The sequence below is a fragment of the Oratosquilla oratoria genome, chromosome 11 (assembly GCF_046742065.1).
Source record: "Oratosquilla oratoria isolate Oo_2021 chromosome 11, ASM4674206v1, whole genome shotgun sequence".
Classification (NCBI taxonomy): domain Eukaryota; kingdom Metazoa; phylum Arthropoda; class Malacostraca; order Stomatopoda; family Squillidae; genus Oratosquilla; species Oratosquilla oratoria.
The window spans coordinates 6,587,183-6,605,522 of NC_134787.1; the positions used below are offsets into that span (position 1 = coordinate 6,587,183).

The following is an 18,340-nucleotide window of genomic DNA, read 5'->3' on the forward strand; positions in this document are numbered from 1 at the left end:
GCATGTTAGTGAAGTAAATGGATTAAGGTTGCTTCCCCTTTCATGCCCATCTACCTTGCTTTATAAGTAATGGCTATTTGGATGGAGGATGAGGAAGGTTATCTATCACTGAATACCATGAAATCGGAAAATTTACTGACCTAAATGCGTAAGTTTATGTCTCTTCATATATCCTTTTGTAGAGAAGCTTTGTCCACAAACACCACAATCAAATTTCATATTCATGTGATATCTGAAACAGTTCAGTTGTACAAATTCTTAATGTATGGTGTATTACAAAAAATCAACATAACATAAAAATTTAAGAAATAAAGGCTGAATTATTTATTACTGCAGGGCAAGAAACATATATATATAACTACAAGACTACATAAACTACAGCACTGTACAGCACCACAACCTTGTATAGAATGAAAAGATTATATTTTTTCCTTTTATGATTTTATTGCACTAATAAAACATCAACATATCCTGCAAAAACAGACAATATCTAAGTAAAAGAAAAATTGCTTACATCTGGACAAAAGAATGAAAAATTCACATTTCATATTGTTTCACACATGTTCATATCACCACATTCTCTCCTTCCTATCAGAATTAATATCCACAATAATGGAGAGGTTTCTGTCATTCCTGCAAAAACCACTATGGCAACTCCAAGATAATAGGTTGGTCAACTGAAATACTAGAGACAATCAATCAATCAAACAATTGTTGCCTAGAGTTTAACTAAGTGGAATACTTGATTGAAGACTACCACCGCCATCATTTTATCTCTGATAGTTCTATCTCCATTCACATCAACAATGGTGGTTTAGGGGGGTTGGGGGGTTGGAAGGAGTTTCCACCAAACTTGTTTACATTCAAAGTCAATCCACAAGGAAATCCATCTGCTTTTACTTTGATAAATTACCTGTCTGAACTGAGTCATTCATTAAGTATTCATTCAAATGTATCAGCAAAATGCACATGCTCATATTTTGGGTTTGCTGCCAACAACATTACCTTGTCAATAAAAGGGTTAAATTTACTTGCACCAATGCAAGTAAACATATCAGTCACTTTATTTAGAAATTGAAGCACAACGGAGGACTAAGAAGTAAACTACTAAAATGGATGAAAGATTTTTTCTGAAAGATGGGGAGAAGTGACAAGTGCCATTCCACAAGGATCAGTGCTAACACCTATAATGTTCCTTACCTACATTAACTTCTTGAATATGATGACGTCTATGTATGCGTTATGAGCCATGAGTGGGGTTTACGAGGATGCTGGCATCAGTTTCCTAATCATATTTATTTGTAGTTTTAGCTGAATGACCCCCGTATTCTGTGAAGAAGCTTGATCACATTTTCTATGACATTATATTTATTCAGAGTGAAAGAGAACAAGTATAACAGTAATGACTTTATATTTTGTAATGCACATATTGTGATGCATTATTGTACATCAGGCAACCTGATGTGTATACGAACATATCTGACTCATATTGAAGAGGTTAATGACATGATGAAAAATACAAGAAGCTATGCCAACATGATGCAGATGATGCAAAAGTTATGAGAAAAATGAAAAACAAGGACAGTAAGCTGCTGCAAAAATATCTAAACACCATATATCCATGGAGCCATGAATAGAATATTAATTTCAATATTAAAAAATACAAATATTGGAAATGGGCAATAGCTTTGGGAGGTGAATCCATTAATAAATAAAGCAAAAGAGGAGAAATATTTGGAAGTATTGAACCTGTTACCAGACAGACATATCAGTAGGACTGTGGTAGTGACACATGGACTGCAGCAGAACATTAGTGGCTTTCCATTATGGATGAAATGATGAAAAAATCACAGAAACACTGATTACTCCAAGATTAAAATATGAGTCAGTGGTATGGTTCCCATCCCACACATAATGAAGGATGTACACAGGATTGAGAGAATAGACAAAATATATAACAATTAGTTGCTCATTCGAAGAAGGAAAAATACCAAATGAGTGGAAAAATGTCAATATTGTTTCAATATATAAAAGAGGAAACAAAGAAGACCCAACAAATTACAGATTGGTTTCCCTTACAAGCACTGTAGCCAAAATTTGTGAAAAAGTTATTAAGAACAGATGAATAAAACACCTGGAAGAAAACAATATAATAAATTTGAGACAATTTGGATTCAGACAGGGAAGAGCAAGTGCTACAAATTTAATCTGTTTCTACTCAAGACTAATAGATATAATACAAGAAAGGACTGAATGGGCTGATCGTGCTTTCCTGGACTTACAAAAAGCCTTCAACAAAATGCCACATAAAAGATTATATATATATATATATATATATATATATATATATATGTATATATAAAGGAAAATATATGAGGGATACAAGGTAAACTACTAAACTGGATGGAGGATTTTTAGCATGGAAGGAAAATGAGGGTAGTGCTCATAGAAAAGAGTTCAGCTTGGGAAGAGGTGATTAGTGGAGCTCCACAGGGATCAGTACTGGTTCCAATAATGTTTTCTATTTATGTTACATGAGTTTCCCTCCAGATGACACTAAACTGCTGAGGAAAGTGAATACTGAAACAGATTGTGAATCACTGCAGAGAGACCTGAATAAGATTTGGAAATGGAGTCAGAAGTGGGAAGTAGACTTCAATACCAAGAAATGTAGCATAATGGAATTCAGAAAAAGTGAAAAAAGAATATCAGGGTAATTTAAAATCAGAATGAAAGAAGTAAAGAAAGTGGAATCTAAAAAAGACCTGGGAGTCATCACAAATAACATGCACCCTGATAAACAGATAAACAAAATTGTTGGAGAGTCATACAACTTGCTAAGATCAATAAAGGTGGATTTTACCTATTTGGATGTAGAGATGGTAAAAAAAAAAAAAAAAAAAGTCACACTGATAAGGCCTAGACTGGAGTATGTAGTGACACTATGGTCACCCAGTACCAAAAAGAACATAAAGAAGATTGAAAGAATCCAGAGAGCAACTACGAAGATGGCCCCAGCATTTTCAAACCTGTCATATGAGGAGAAATTGTCAAAACTGAATTTACTAACTCTGGAACAAAGTAGAGAAAGAGGTGACCTGCTGACCATCTACAGAATCATGAAAGGCATGGAAGTCCTTGATAGAGAGGGCTTACTAAATTGGGATAAGATAAATACAAGGGGACATATGAAGAAACTTAAAAAGGACAGCAATAGAGAGACCTGAAAAAAAAGTTTTCCACACAGAGCGGTGGATCTCTGGAACAAACTGGATGGAACAATAGTGTGCGCAATAACCATTTATGAATTCAAGAGCAAACTAGACACTGCGAGATACAAAGATGGGACACCATGAGCATAGCTCCTCTTCCCATAAGATACAACTAGGTAAATACACAAGTGACGACTGATGATTGACACTCATAATTTTATGTATGTATATGCATATATGTTTGGTTGAGGTCAGCAATTAGTGAGTCAGACAGTATATGATTGGTAATTTTGTAGAGGATAAAAACATAACTTTTCTTTGATCAAATTACATGGAAATCACACATTTTAAAGAAAATAGGTCAAATAATGCAACCATATGCTAATTTTTTATATAGAATTGTGCATTTCAGCAAAAACAGTCCTCAGCACTCCTCATCACTCATTCTCGCTAACCGTTCGTACATCCTTGTCGAGCACCGCATATAATTAGCATATGGTTGCATTATTTGACTTATTTTCTTTAAAATGTGTGATTTCCATGTAATTTGATCAAAGAGAAGTTACGTTTTTATCCTCTACAAAATTACCACTAATTACTCACTAATTGCTGACCTCAACCAAACAATGACGGTTTTTGTTCAAATGCACAATTTTATATAAAAAATTAGCATATGGCTGCATTATTTGACCTATTTTCTTTAAAATGTGTGATTTCCATGCAATTTGATCAAAGAAAAGTTATGCTTGTATCCTCTGCAAAATTACTGACCACAGCTACAATTCGTCCAGCCTGCCATCTATGATCACTGGTGGTATGGATCAAACTACACTCTATTAAGTTTCTTACTATTGTGTTATTAGTGTAATAGATTGCATATACAGTAGTTAAATTATTTCGACTATTTTCTTTAAAATGTGTGATTTTCATGTAATTTGACCAATCGTGCATTTCAGCAAAAACCGTCGGACAGTATTCATAGCTGTGGTCGGCAATTTTGCAGAGGATAAAAATGTAACTTCTCTGATCAAACTACATGGAAATCACACATTTTAAAGAAAATAGGTCAAATAATGCAATCATATGCTAATTTTTTATATACAATCGTGCATTTTTAGCAAAAACCGTTCTTGTTCAAGTTTGGTCGGCTATTAATGAGTTGGACAATATTTGTAGCTGTGGTCGGTAAGTTTGAAGAAGATAAAAACGTAACTTCTTTTTTATCCCATTACATGAAAATCACACATTTTAAAGAAAACAGGTCATATAATGCAATCATATGCTATTTTTTTTTTTTTTTTTTTTGAGACATTCTGACAGGTTGACATAAGTGGAGTAGGAAACACAGGAGTCTTAGTCTTGAGTTTATTCCTGACTAGTTTCGCAGGTATGCTTTGAAAAAGCATACCTGCGAAACTAGTCAGGAATAAACTCAAGACTAAGACTCCTGCTAGTTTTTTATATAAAATCGTGCATTTCAGCAAAGACCGTCCTTGTTCGAGTTTGGTCGGCTATAAGAGAGTCAGACGGTATTCATAGCTGTTGTCAGTAATTTTGCAGAGGATAAAAACGTAACTTCTCTTTGATCAAATTTCATGGAAATCACACATTTTAACCACTTCCATACGGTGACGCCTACGTAGGCGGCATGAGGAGCAAGTGGGTACTCGATGATGCCAACGTCGCCATCTTGATTATACAGGTACTCCTTGTTTAACGACCTACTCGGTTAACGACAACTCAGAGTAACGACGGGCTTTATGACGTCGTTTAACATAAATCTCCCGAAGTTACGACGTCGTGTACGATAATTAAGTTGGCTGAGGCAAATTTGTATGATGTTATAAATGAACTTGTACAGTGGATATTACCTGTGAGGTAAAGTGTTCTGAAGCTTAGGTCTACATTACCATCCTGCAAGCTGCAAAAACTACCTGGGGTACAGTGTATACCGGTAGTGGTAAATTTTTAGTTTCGACCATGGGCGCAATATAACAATAGAAAATTAATTATTAATTTTGTAAATTATAATGTATCAATGTAATATGCAATTTTGTGAGCGGAAATGAAAAAAAAAAATGCTAAAACAGATTTCGTAAGTAACGAAGTCATGTCGGACGAATGGTACACCATATTTGTTATGATAGATGCCGATGTCGAAGAAATGAAAGGATGATAAATTAATTCATCTAACCTAAACTAAACTAACCTAACCTGTGTTTAATAAATCATTACCTGCAAATTAAATGTCATCTGGCTCGTCCTCGTTGTCGTCGTCATGAGAGACGTTGGCAGACGACAAGATGGCGTCCCGAGCCTATGCTACCGACTTCGTTCATTTGCATATTTTCTTGTAGCAAGGTATTTTTTACTTTAATTTCCGCCCACAAAATTGCATATTACGTTGATACATTTTAATTTACAAAATAAATAATTAATTTTCTATTGCTATAGTGCGCCCATGGTCGAAACTAAAAAAATACCCCGGTATTCAATATGGAATGTCAGCATACGCGGATTTGGTCATATACGGTAATTTTAGGAACCTAACCACTGTAAATAAACAGTAAATAAAGCTTTAATGTACTGTATAAAAGAGGGAAAATACACGAAAATAAAGATACATGTATTGCTGGACATTGTACATACAGTACATGTACGTATATGTATACACTTTCACTTAACGACCAATTCGGTTAACGACGGCGCGCTGGTTCCAATTGTCGTCGTTAAACAAGGAGTACCTGTATTTATTGTAGTTGTACATACATATACCAAGGCTTTTTCCCCCTTACAAGGGGGGTAGCCAAAAAGAAAAAGGCATAAAATCATTCCCACCCATTCCATCCCTGAATACACTCCACACCCCTCCATCCTCCCTCTTATCTTAGCACCTCCTGAATGATTGTAGTTGTACCTACGTAATTTCGATTCTCTCTAAACTGGTTTCATCAATTTTCTATGGTTATCAAAATACACGGGTGAAAGAGAACGAACGATTGAGCACTGACTTTATTCTTTATAATGCGATTATTATGACGCAACAACGCACGTCGGGAAGCTAATGCTGCCAGACGTGCGATGTGCCCCGGAGTGAAGAGGTTAAAGAAAATAGGTCAAATAATGCAACCATATGCTAATTTTTTATATGAAATCGTGCATTTCAGCAAAAACCGTTCTGGTTCGACCTTGGTCGACTATGAGCGAGTCGGTCAGTAATTTTGCAGAGGATAAAAACGTAACTTCTCTTTGATCAAATTGCATGAAAATCACACATTTTAGAAAATAGGTCAAATAATGCAACCATATGCTAATTCTTTATATAAAATTATGCATTTCAGCAAAAACCAGATGGTATTCATAGCTGTTGTTGGTAATTTTGCAGAGGATAAAAACATAACTTCTCTTTGATTAAATTACATGGAAATCACACATTTTAAAGAAAATAGGTCAAATAATGCAACCATATGCTAATTTTTTATGTAGAATTGTGCATTTGAGCAAAAACCATCATTGTTTGGTTGAGGTTGACAATTAGTGAGTCAGACGGTATGTGGCTGGTAATTTTGTAGAGGATAAAAATGTAACTTCTCTTCGATCAAATTACATGGAAATCACACATTTTAAAGAAAATAGGTCAAATAATGCAACCATATGCTAATTTTTTATATAGAATTGTGCATTTCAGCAAAAACAGTCCTCAACACTCCCCATCACTCATTCTCGCTAACCGTTCATACAGGTCCTGGAGCTGCAGCGTCTACGTCGTGGGACCACCCCCCAACCCCAAGAGTTGGGGGCCAAACGGCAGCATCTACCCCTGGCTACCGGCTCTACGCAGGTGGCACCGATCCCCAAGAGGAGCTACGCCTACCTTGGGGAGTACCACAATCCTTTTTCCCAACATGCAATATTACGTTTTTTCTGCACCGAGGGGTGATTTTCCGGAGATCACTCCTCTTCTTCTACTTTTAGCTGGAGATGTAGAGAGCAATCCTGGGCCCACCACAAAATACACATGCCCAACATGCTCTAAACCCATTACTTCGAGCAGACAGACAAAGGGCTCAGTTCAGTGCAATATGTGCAAAAACTGGGCCCACCTCACTTGTACAACACTTGCTGACACAAACCAATACACAAACACTTGGACATGTTCTACCTGCCCTCCAGTAACTCCACTCCCACCTCCCCAACCACAGCCAGCACCCTCACCCACTCACAATTTCCCTCTGCCCTTACCCCCGATTAGTACTCCCCTTCCTTTGTCCCCGATCTCTCCTTTCCCCCCCTCTGACCCAGATCCTACACCTTCCCCACTACCACCCCAACCTCAACCCCAAACGGCAACATACAACACATACAAAACACACAACATCAACATATTACAACACAACATTGACGGTATTAACACGAAAAAACATGAACTTGAACACTTTCTTAAACAACACAACATACACATTGCGATTTTACAAGAAACAAAACTAAGACACTCACACAAAAACACCATCATTTCATAATTACACCACCATCAGACAAGACCGGACTGACGGCTATGGCGGTGGACTCATCACACTGATCCACCACTCCATCTGTTTTGTGGACACAAGTGCCACAACCAAAATTCTCCTCCCTACCACAGATAACACAACAGAAATCCAATCCATTCGAATCCGCACAGGCAACAAATCAACACTGACAATAGTTAACATGTACATTCCCCCCCAATCATCCCCCACAGTTCCAGACACCTTCAGGCCTCATTTTAGCCAACTAGCCTCAATCCCCAACCTGATCATGGGTGGTGACTTCAACGCCAAGTCGTCTGCCTGGTATGTCGACAACCCTGACACAGACAGAGGGCTTGATATACAGACTCAGTTTGACACATTGACTATCATGAACAACACACATAATCATACACATATCCCACACCAAGCCCTCTACACTCCCTCCTCTCCTGATATCACCTTCTGCTCCCCCTGCCTAACCCCAACAACATCATGGAGAGTGGTCGGAACCCTTGGCTCTGACCACCTTCCAATCATCATCACCACCAAAACAAGATGCACCCCAGTCGGCCACAGACACACTTACACCAATTACAAGAGAGCTAACTGGGAAGCTTTTACTGAAGAGACAGAACAACATTTTGAAACACTTAACAGTACACCAATCACAAACATAAACAATGCTGTGCACACTTTTAATACAATCATACAAAATGCAGACAAGAGATACATCCCTAGAGGCAACAGAAAATCACACAACCCCAACTTCACACCAGAAATCCAAAGCCTCATCAGACAACGTGACACACTTAAACACGGTACCCCCACACCTATCCCTCAAAACATAGCAGACCAAATACAAACACTAAACACTGTGATTGCCAATAAAATACATGAACAAAAAACACAAAATTGGCAAAACTTTATCAATACACTTGATCACAAAACAAACACCAGCAAATTGTACAAAACACTCAACAGCATTACACTATCCAACAGCAATAATCACAACAACAGATAATCTACCCTCAAACAGACAACAAGCAAATGCACTCATACGTCATTTTGCACAGACAAGCCATCTCACTTCTCACCCTGACGACCGACGCACCATTCGACGTAAGAAAGACTTTCCCACAGACTCAGACTATATACCCTTCATAGACAGTCAGACAAAACTCATAATACATAGTCTCAAGCACTCATCTGCCTGTGGCCCTGATAACATAAGCAACATCCACCTAAAACACATTGGACCACAAGGTATACACGCACTCACAAACATTGCAAACTACAGCTATTCACACAACACTATATCCGACATCTGGAAGCGTGGTAAAATAATCACCATTCCAAAACCGAACAAAGACCCAACAATCCCAACATCGCACCGTCCAATCACACTTCTCTGCACCCCCTCTAAAGTCATTGAACGCCTAATACTTAAACTTGTCACACCACATATTCCCCTTGCTGACTCACAACACGGTTTTAGGCCACTACACTCCACAAACACTCTTCTGACAAACCTCACACAAAGAATTTTAGATGGCATCAATTCAGATAGGCCCCACCAAAGAACACTTCTTATAACATTAGACATTAGTAAAGCTTTTGATGCTATCCCCCGCCACAACCTAACAAATAAAATATATAACACAGACATGCACAATAACACCAAAAGATGGCTGGCCAATTATCTGGCAGGTAGGAATGCTTACGTGTCATATAATGGCCAATCATCGCACATCAGAAACATTAAGAACGGAGTACCACAGGGCTCAGTTCTATCCCCCACACTATTTAATCTATACATGCATGACTTACCCACACCAGACACCTCAGAAATACAAATCTCTTCCTACGCAGACGACATAACAATCACATGCACACATCGTAACACAGACAAAGCTGCAGAAATAATCCAGCCATACCTTGACACACTCAACACATGGTTCATCACAAACAGACTCAAAATAGCTCCAACCAAATCTACAGCAACACTTCTCACCAACTGGACAAAAGAACACAAATACATACCTCATCTCTACATCAACAACACTCTAATACCACACACAAACACACCGAAAATTCTTGGTGTAACATACGATACATCCATGTCTTTCAAACAACACATCACAAACATAAAAAACAAATGCACACCCAGACTTAACGCACTTAAGTCAATCACTGGAACAACATTTGGACAAAACAAAGAAACTAATATAACAATATACAAACAATGCATACACTCAGTGTTGAATTATGCGAGTCCTGCATGGGCTCCTAATCTCAGTGAGACACACCACAACACCCTTCAAATCATACAAAACAAAGCCCTAAAAACAATTACAGGCTGCACAAATACAACACCTACAGACCATTTACACCATGAAACAAAAGTCCTCAAAGTCAAGGACCACCTCGACATGAGAGGCACACAAACACTTGCCGCAGCCACCACAAACACATTACACCCGCTACACTACATAGCAGAACACCCACACACACCAAGAAACATTAAAACAACACCCAAAGACCTTTATCACGCACAGATACTCTCTTCTCTTCCTCCACAACCACCAAATACCAGCCTCCAGAAACTTACTCACTACGGTAAATATAACAAAAGAAACAATTAAAAGGTGTATAGACAAACTCAAAGTTAATAAAACACCAGGGCCTGTTGTTCCATTAGAAATTATTTTCAAGAAATCCATCATATCCGGAGATGTCCCAAGAGAATGGAAGCTAGCTAACGTTACTCCCATATTCAAAAAAGGTGACAAAAAGAAACCAAATAACTATAGGCCTATTAGTTTGACTTCGATCGTAGGAAAAATAATGGAAACTATCATCAGAGATGCTATCGAATATCATTTAGAAAGTAACCGTTTGATAAATGATAGCCAACATGGTTTCAGACGGAAAAGTTCTTGCGTGACTAACTTACTCGAATTCTACAACACAGTTGTCTCGAATTATGACAAAAGAAACAATATAGATTTAATATATCTAGACTTTGCAAAAGCTTTTGATACCGTCCCACACGAAAGACTACTTACTAAATTAGCTTTGCATGGAATAAGTGGTAGCCTATTAGGTTGGACTAGTAATTGGTTGAAAGGTCGAAAACAGAGAGTTGTTTTAAATGGAAAAACTTCTGGATGGAAAAGTGTTGCAAGTGGAGTTCCTCAGGGTTCCGTTCTTGGGCCACTTCTATTCATAGTATATATAAATGATATAGACCATGGACTAAAATCTACTGTTTCCAAATTTGCTGATGATACAAAACTGTGCGGAGTGGCAAATGATCACTCAAACCAATTAGATATTCAAGAAGATTTAGATAAATTACAGCAATGGTCTGAAAAGTGGCTAATGAAATTTAACACAAGTAAATGCAAGGTAATGCACATAGGTAAAAATAACAGTAAGTACGATTACAAGTTATTTGGAAATTCGTTAACAAAAGTGGATAGTGAAAAAGATCTCGGCGTAATTATCAGTAACGACCTCAAATCATCCAAGCAGTGTATTTCAGCCTCTGAGAAAGCAAATAAGATTCTGGGATTGATTGCGCGATCTTTTGATTTCAAAAGTCCATCACTCATTAACAAGCTATATAAATCGTTAGTTCGTCCACATTTGGAATATGCTGTTTCCGTATGGTCACCGAATCTCATTAAAGACATTGACAGACTGGAAAAAGTACAACGGCGAGCCACAAAACTGATTCCAAATATCAAAAATAAATCATACGAAAATCGACTTAAGCACATGAATCTGTTTTCCCTAAAAAAGCGTAGACTCAGAGGTGACTTGATACAGGTCTTTAAGATTTTAAAGGGAATTGACAACATCAAAAGTGACAAAATTTTCACATTGAATGAGAATCAGACAAGAAACAATGGTCTCAAACTGTCCGGAAATAGATTCAATTTGGAAGTAGGTAGAAACAACTTTGCCAACCGTGTAGTTAATGAATGGAATAAACTTCCTGCACAGGTAGTGCAATGTAGTTCAGTTCGAAGCTTTAAGAATCATTTAGATAAATACCTAAGATGCTGTAATTATTATAATTTATGTTATATTATTTGTTTTTGTTTTGTTATAATTTGTCTGTCTGATTTTCATTTATTATTAGTTATATGTCAATTTATTATCATTTACTATTTACCTGTTTGTGTTATTCAACTATACCAATGCATTTATTTATGTATTTTAATTGTTATTTACATTGTTATAGTTTTAATTTATTATTAATATGATTTTTTTTTTTTTTTTTTTTTTTGCAACCGACCTAGATATGGATCAAAAGGTCTCCTGTCGGCATGCTTTGCCTTTGTAATCCTTTGTAATATTCATAATCATATCACTCACCGCTCCATTAACACACTGAAAGACAACACACTGCTGCATGCCAGACCCCCTGATATCCACCCTTCTGAATCCTCTCTCCCACGAAAGGACAGAGTCCACTTGGCCAGACTGCGGTGTGGTCACCACCCAGCACTTCTAAGCTACCAGAAGAGGCTGGATGACCGCATTGTGAACAGCTGCCCAGGATGTAACACTTCACCCCATACCATACAACACATAATGGAAGACTGCATTATACACAATCATGCACGCAAACAACACAACATACGCTCTATAAAGGATTTGTGGGAAAACCCAGTTTCGGCTATGGCATTCCTTGGGGAGACGGGACTGCTCGGACAGACAGTCTAGGGAACGACAACAACAACAACCGTTCATACATCCTTGTCGAGCACTGTATATATATATATATATATATATATATATATATATATATATATAGATATATATATAGATATATATATAGATATATATATAGATATATATATATATATATATATATATATATATATATACATATAAGAAGCCATGGGAATAAAGTTAGTAAAGATCAGAGCAAGATAGGAAAGAGTTTTCTAAAAAATCTTAAATCAGAAGCTGAAGAAATGCTATCCAAGTAGATATTAGAAAATGAAGCCTCTAAAGAAGAAATACAAAGAAAGGAAGGTGGAATGATGACAACAGTAAAAGATAATATAATCATAGATACTGGGAGAAGGCAAAGCTAAGGTAATAAAAACTAGGGAGAATGATAAAAGAGACTTCATGGTAGCATATATCTCCCTTTAAACAAGGGCAGGAAATGTGGCTGAATATCAAGATCTGTTTTCAGATATGACTATTCACCTACAGAAATTGACTGAACAAAGTGATACTGTAATCCTGGTGGGTGACTTCAATTGTAGAGAGGTGCATTTAGAGGAATCAGATGCTAGCAGATAAAGTCATGGGAGTAATGAACTACAAAGTATAACAATGAACAATGTAAAAACCCAAGGGAAGATGATATGACAATATCAGGAAAAACACACCTGCAAGATTAGAGTTACTGCTTATCAAAGAACCTATTGTTTCTACAGCACGATCATGCACGCAAACAACACAACATACGCTCTATAAAGGATTTGTGGGAAAACCCAGTTTCGGCTATGGCATTCCTTGGGGAGACGGGACTGCTCGGACAGACAGTCTAGGGAACGACAACAACAACAACAGCATATTTCTGTAAATCCAGGCTATATTTCCACATTTAATTGGGGCTATACTTCAGTGACCTCTTGTCCAGAAGAGATGACAAGAAATGCAGGGAAGAACTAGATTCTTTCCTCTACTTGCTATAGAAATATAACAAATAATTCTCTATTGTGCAATTTGTCTACTATTAATTAGTTGTATTCTCCATGAGAATGATAACTCAAAGTTTGGTAACCATGTACAACCCATGGGAAAGTGACTTTAAATCTGCAACAATCACTGTTCCTTGTTCTGTGAGGCTTGTATTCATTATGACCTGTCAACTCCAATGGAACAGATGCTCTTGAAAGGTGACGCAATATGGAATAAACACAAGAAACATGGGATGTACTATTAAACTATAATACAATACCTGTAATGTGATCTCATAAGGCCATTTGTGGAAAAGATTTTATCACATCCTTTGTGAAGACATTTAATGGTCTTGGCTCTGTGCACTGCAACAACATGGCATTTCAATGCCTGGCAATCTACATGTAAATGGAAGATATATCAGTAATGATGATAATAATACATGATTATATGCCCATATAACAAATTATAAAAATACATATATACCAAAGGGACTTTTCCTTCTTATAAAGGGGTGACTGAGTCATAATATAACTACCCTACAAGTATCCATCTGAGCACCTCCTGGATGACAGGTCATCCCTGCACCTTGCCCACCGCCCTGGGTCAGAAGCAGTGTCGCAAGACACAGCACATCCACAGCAAGGCCGCTTCATTTAATCGGCGACCCCCCCTCTCCGTCCACCCTTGCATATAAGGAGAGGACGGGGAGAAATCCCTTCGGGCTGCGTCAAAAAATTTGCTCACACATACTACCTCACCCCCCACCCCCCCGCCCATTCCTCCTCATGAGGGTGGGAGGGGTGTGGAGTGTATTTAGGGATGAAATGGGTGGGAGTGTTTTTATGCCTTTCCCTTTTTGGCTACCTCCCTTGAAAGGGGGAAAAAGCCTTGGTATATGTATGTATGTATGTACAAGTATCCAAAACCCATTCCTCACCCTTCCCATTTTAGTACCTCATGAATAAAGGGCCATCCCTCTTCCTTACTACTCCACCCAGATCAATGGCAACGCAATGAGAGACAGCACCCCCACAGTAGGGCCCAACAATCACAGCTGGTTTACCTTAACTGCTTCATTACACGGTGACTCCCCCCTCTCCCCAATATCCTCTCAAAGAATTTACATAGCAGACAAATAAAACATCCCTTCAGGCCATCATTTCTTCTTCCATTTACAACCACTTTCTACTCCTACATTTTGCACTCTCTTTTTCTTGCTCAACAGTCATTCCTCTTATTTCTAATGCCTTAGTCTTCCACTCAATATGACTTAGGAACTGATGAAGACAATTGAGAAAAAACTAAAGAGCACACAGAGAGAAATGAAGAGATCAATGCTGGGAATATTGCTACAAAAAAAGTTGGCAAGTTGGGTGAGAGAAAATGGAATGAAAGATACTGAAATATCACAAGCATCTAAAACTCTTTTCACCCCATCCATCTCATTACACGTCTTCCTCTTGGGCTTATTCCACATACTTCTGCTTTCCATGCTCTCTTTGATAATTGTTCCTTATTCTTTCCTTATACCTAAACCAACTCTACACTATCTGGTTTACCCCCATCAGACAGCATTTTTCCAACAACCATTCTTGCTTAACCCCTTCACTACAGGCCAAAATCTCGCGGGCAGCATTAGTTGCCAGACGTGCGATGTTGCGTCATAACACTCGCATTATAAAAAATAAAGTTACCACTTATATAGCTCGTTCTCTTTCACCCGTGAATTTTGGTAACCATAGAAAATATGATGAAGCCAGTTTACAGAGTATGGGGGTCACGCAGGTACAACTACAAAAAATATAATCAAGCCGCCGACATCGGCATCCTCGCATACCCACTTGCTCCTCATGACGCCTATGTAGGCGTCATCGTATCGAAGGGGTTAATCTCCAATTTTTCATTCCCTGTATGAGTTACTTACTTCATACAACTTATGCAGTCAATGCTTTTAAAGACTTTAAACCCTATGGACCAGTCACATGCAATAGTAGTGTTTTATAATTTGAGATTAATCTCAACAAGAATGCTGATCATTTCTAACTTTCACTATCTCTTCTTTCTTTGCTACCCTCCTTTACCATCTGTAAGGAGGGACAACGATGGGTACCTGCATGTGGTGGTTATGCCAGATGGACAGTAAATCTGCCCATTTTCAAAATCTATCAACCTCCAACCCCCTCACTTCTATCAGGAGGTGCAGCACAGAGGGGCTGACGCTCAGTCTCTCGACTCGGTCCAAGATTTCTTTCTATTAACTTCAACTGTATTACTTGCATTTTTTCACACATGGTGAGCTGACAACTAGTGACTACTCTCCTCTTTCTACCACTTTCAGCAAGTGACATAGAAACTGTCTCTAGGATGTGAAGAAATAGTTTTCCATATAGGTGCATAAATATTTGGAATTGCTTAGATCAGGTGCGGATCCAGGAATGTTATTTGGGGGGGCCCAAACCAATAACCGATACTTGAAACGCGCCGATATATTAACCCCCAAGAATAATGCTGTTGGCTTGGAGATTGGTCCAGAAACCTAAGTCTGTTTTGCTCGTAATTGTATGTAAAATCAAATATAATTCACAAATATAATTAAAATCATAAATTTGCACTAAAAAGACGTGGAGGGGGGGCTGCCCCCCCCCCCTTGTATCCGCACCTGGCTTAGATGGTGATATATCCCAAGCTGGAACAATACTTGAATTTAAATCTAAATATACATACATATACCATGGCATTTTTCCCCTAACAAGGGAAGTAGCCAAAAAACAAAGCCATAAAATTCACTCCCACCCATTCCATCCACACACATTCCTTTCCCTCCCTCTTATCTTGGCTCCTCCTGGATGATGGGTCATCCCTATATCTCACCCACTGCCCTGGGTCAGAGGCAATGTAGCAAGACACAGCACATCCACAGCAAGGTTGCTTAATTTAATCGGTGACCCCCCCCCCCCTCTCTGTCACCTCATGCAGAAAAAGAGATGGGAAGATATCCCTTCAGGCTGCGTCAAAATATCAGTCACACACACTCCCTTCCAGGCATCACAGCATCATCCATACACAACCATTTTCCACTCACCCCTATCTTCTGTCTTCTCCTTTCCTTCCTCAACAGACATTCCCCTCTTTCCCAATGCCCCTTTTACCCCATCCATCCATCTCATCCTTGGTCACCCCCTCATGTTCACTCCTTCCACCTCTGCCTTCCACACCTCTTTTACTAATCTTTCTTCACTTGTTCTTTCCATGTGTCCAAACCATCCCAATACTCTTTCATCAACCCTATCTCCCAATGCCCTTTCCACCCCCATTCTCCTCCTCACCTCCTCATTTCTCACTCTATACAGCCTAGTAACCCCTACCATACTTCTCAGACATTTCATCTCAAACATGTTCACTCTCTTCGTCTCTTATGTTCCATGTTTCCACCCCATACAGTGCTATTGGCAAATCATTCCTTCATACAATCTCCTCTTAGCATCCATTCCCAAATGTCTATTTCTCATTACACATTTTAATCTCTCAAGGCATTCACTTGCTTCTCTCATTCTACATTCTACCTCCACCTACACTCCTCCCTTTCCTGCCACTTTATCTCATTCACCTAAAGGGATAAATAATGAAAACACAATCATGACCTTTATCATCACAAAAGCTTCCTGGTGAATGACTTCAGGCACAACTACCTTAATCAGAAATCTATTCTATCATCAAAATAACTTACTGCTGAATGACTTCAGGCATAATTCACACACGAATACTTTGTCATCCTCTGAAACATGGATTCTTCTTATATGACTGAGGAATGACGAGCGTATGGTGTAGGCAAGACCACAGATGCAGAGATACTTTGCAGACGGTGAATGTATGGCTTGGTGAGCTGTGAGAGCACTTTGGGAGAGAAAAATAAAATATTTGGAAAAGTATATCATCAAGAAACCTTTACAATATCTATTCATATCACTAACTAGTTAATGTATACTCAGCATATCAAAATTGAAAATGAAGTAAAAGCTCTTACAATTGGAAAACAAAGGCCTTGTTGCAAATGTTGCATACGTAAGCCTTTTCCTGGATATGGCGTGAAATAATGTGCCGTTTACGACTGTCCTTGCGGCTGAAGTGGTCTCCACATATTTCACACATATAACCTTTCACTGAAAACAAAGTGAAAAGCATACCACAGTAATTAGTTTGAATTCAATCACTTATAAAAAAAATAAATATCAAAACTGATAATACTATCATTCAGGTTACTTTTCCTAGACAGCATATTTTTTTTTCTTTGGATGGAATGGGTGGGAATGATTTTATGCCTTTTCCTTTTTGGCTACCTCCCTTGTAAGGGGGAAAAAGCCTTGGTATATGTATGTATGTATGTATGTATGGCTACTGTTTGACAATTCTATTCAGCTACAGGGAGAACCTTCAGCCCAACTAAGGGCTAAACCTATATCCACCAAATCCTTCATCTAGCATTACAACTTTTAGAAATTTATCCTAGACACAAGACACAGCACATCCACAGCAAGGCCACTTCATTAAATTGGCACCCCCCCCCTCTGTCCCCTCATGCAGAAAAGGAGAAGATGTGGAGAAATCCCTTCAGGCTGCGTCAACTTATTTTTCATACATATTCCCTCACCCCCATCCCCCACCCACTCCCCCTCATGCATCACAGCATCATCCATATTCAACCATTCTCCATTCATCCCTACCTTCTGTCCTCTCCCGTCCTTCCTCAACAGACATTCCCCTCTTTCTCAATGCCCCTTTTACCCATCCATCAATCTCATCCTAGGTTGCCCCCTCATGTTCACTCCTTCCATCTCTGCCTTTCACACCTCTTTTACTAGTCTTTCTTCACTCATTCTTTCCATGCATCCAAACCATCCTAATACT

General features: G+C 38.4%; 1 protein-coding gene across 6 annotated transcripts in view; it reads right to left on the reverse strand.

Moving 5' to 3' along the window:
• Positions 1 to 18,340, reverse strand: part of LOC143029584 (uncharacterized) — a 41,091-nt gene that overhangs the window by 4,119 nt on the left and 18,632 nt on the right. For all 6 annotated transcript variants that reach the window (XM_076192279.1, XM_076192281.1, XM_076192277.1 and 3 more), the window contains 4 exons: positions 17,460 to 17,595; positions 17,163 to 17,329; positions 13,713 to 13,830; positions 141 to 232 (listed from right to left, as the gene is read on the reverse strand). In XM_076192279.1, the coding sequence (XP_076048394.1) occupies positions 141 to 232; positions 13,713 to 13,830; positions 17,163 to 17,329; positions 17,460 to 17,595 (513 nt within the window). The remainder of the gene's footprint in view (positions 1 to 140; positions 233 to 13,712; positions 13,831 to 17,162; positions 17,330 to 17,459; positions 17,596 to 18,340) is intronic.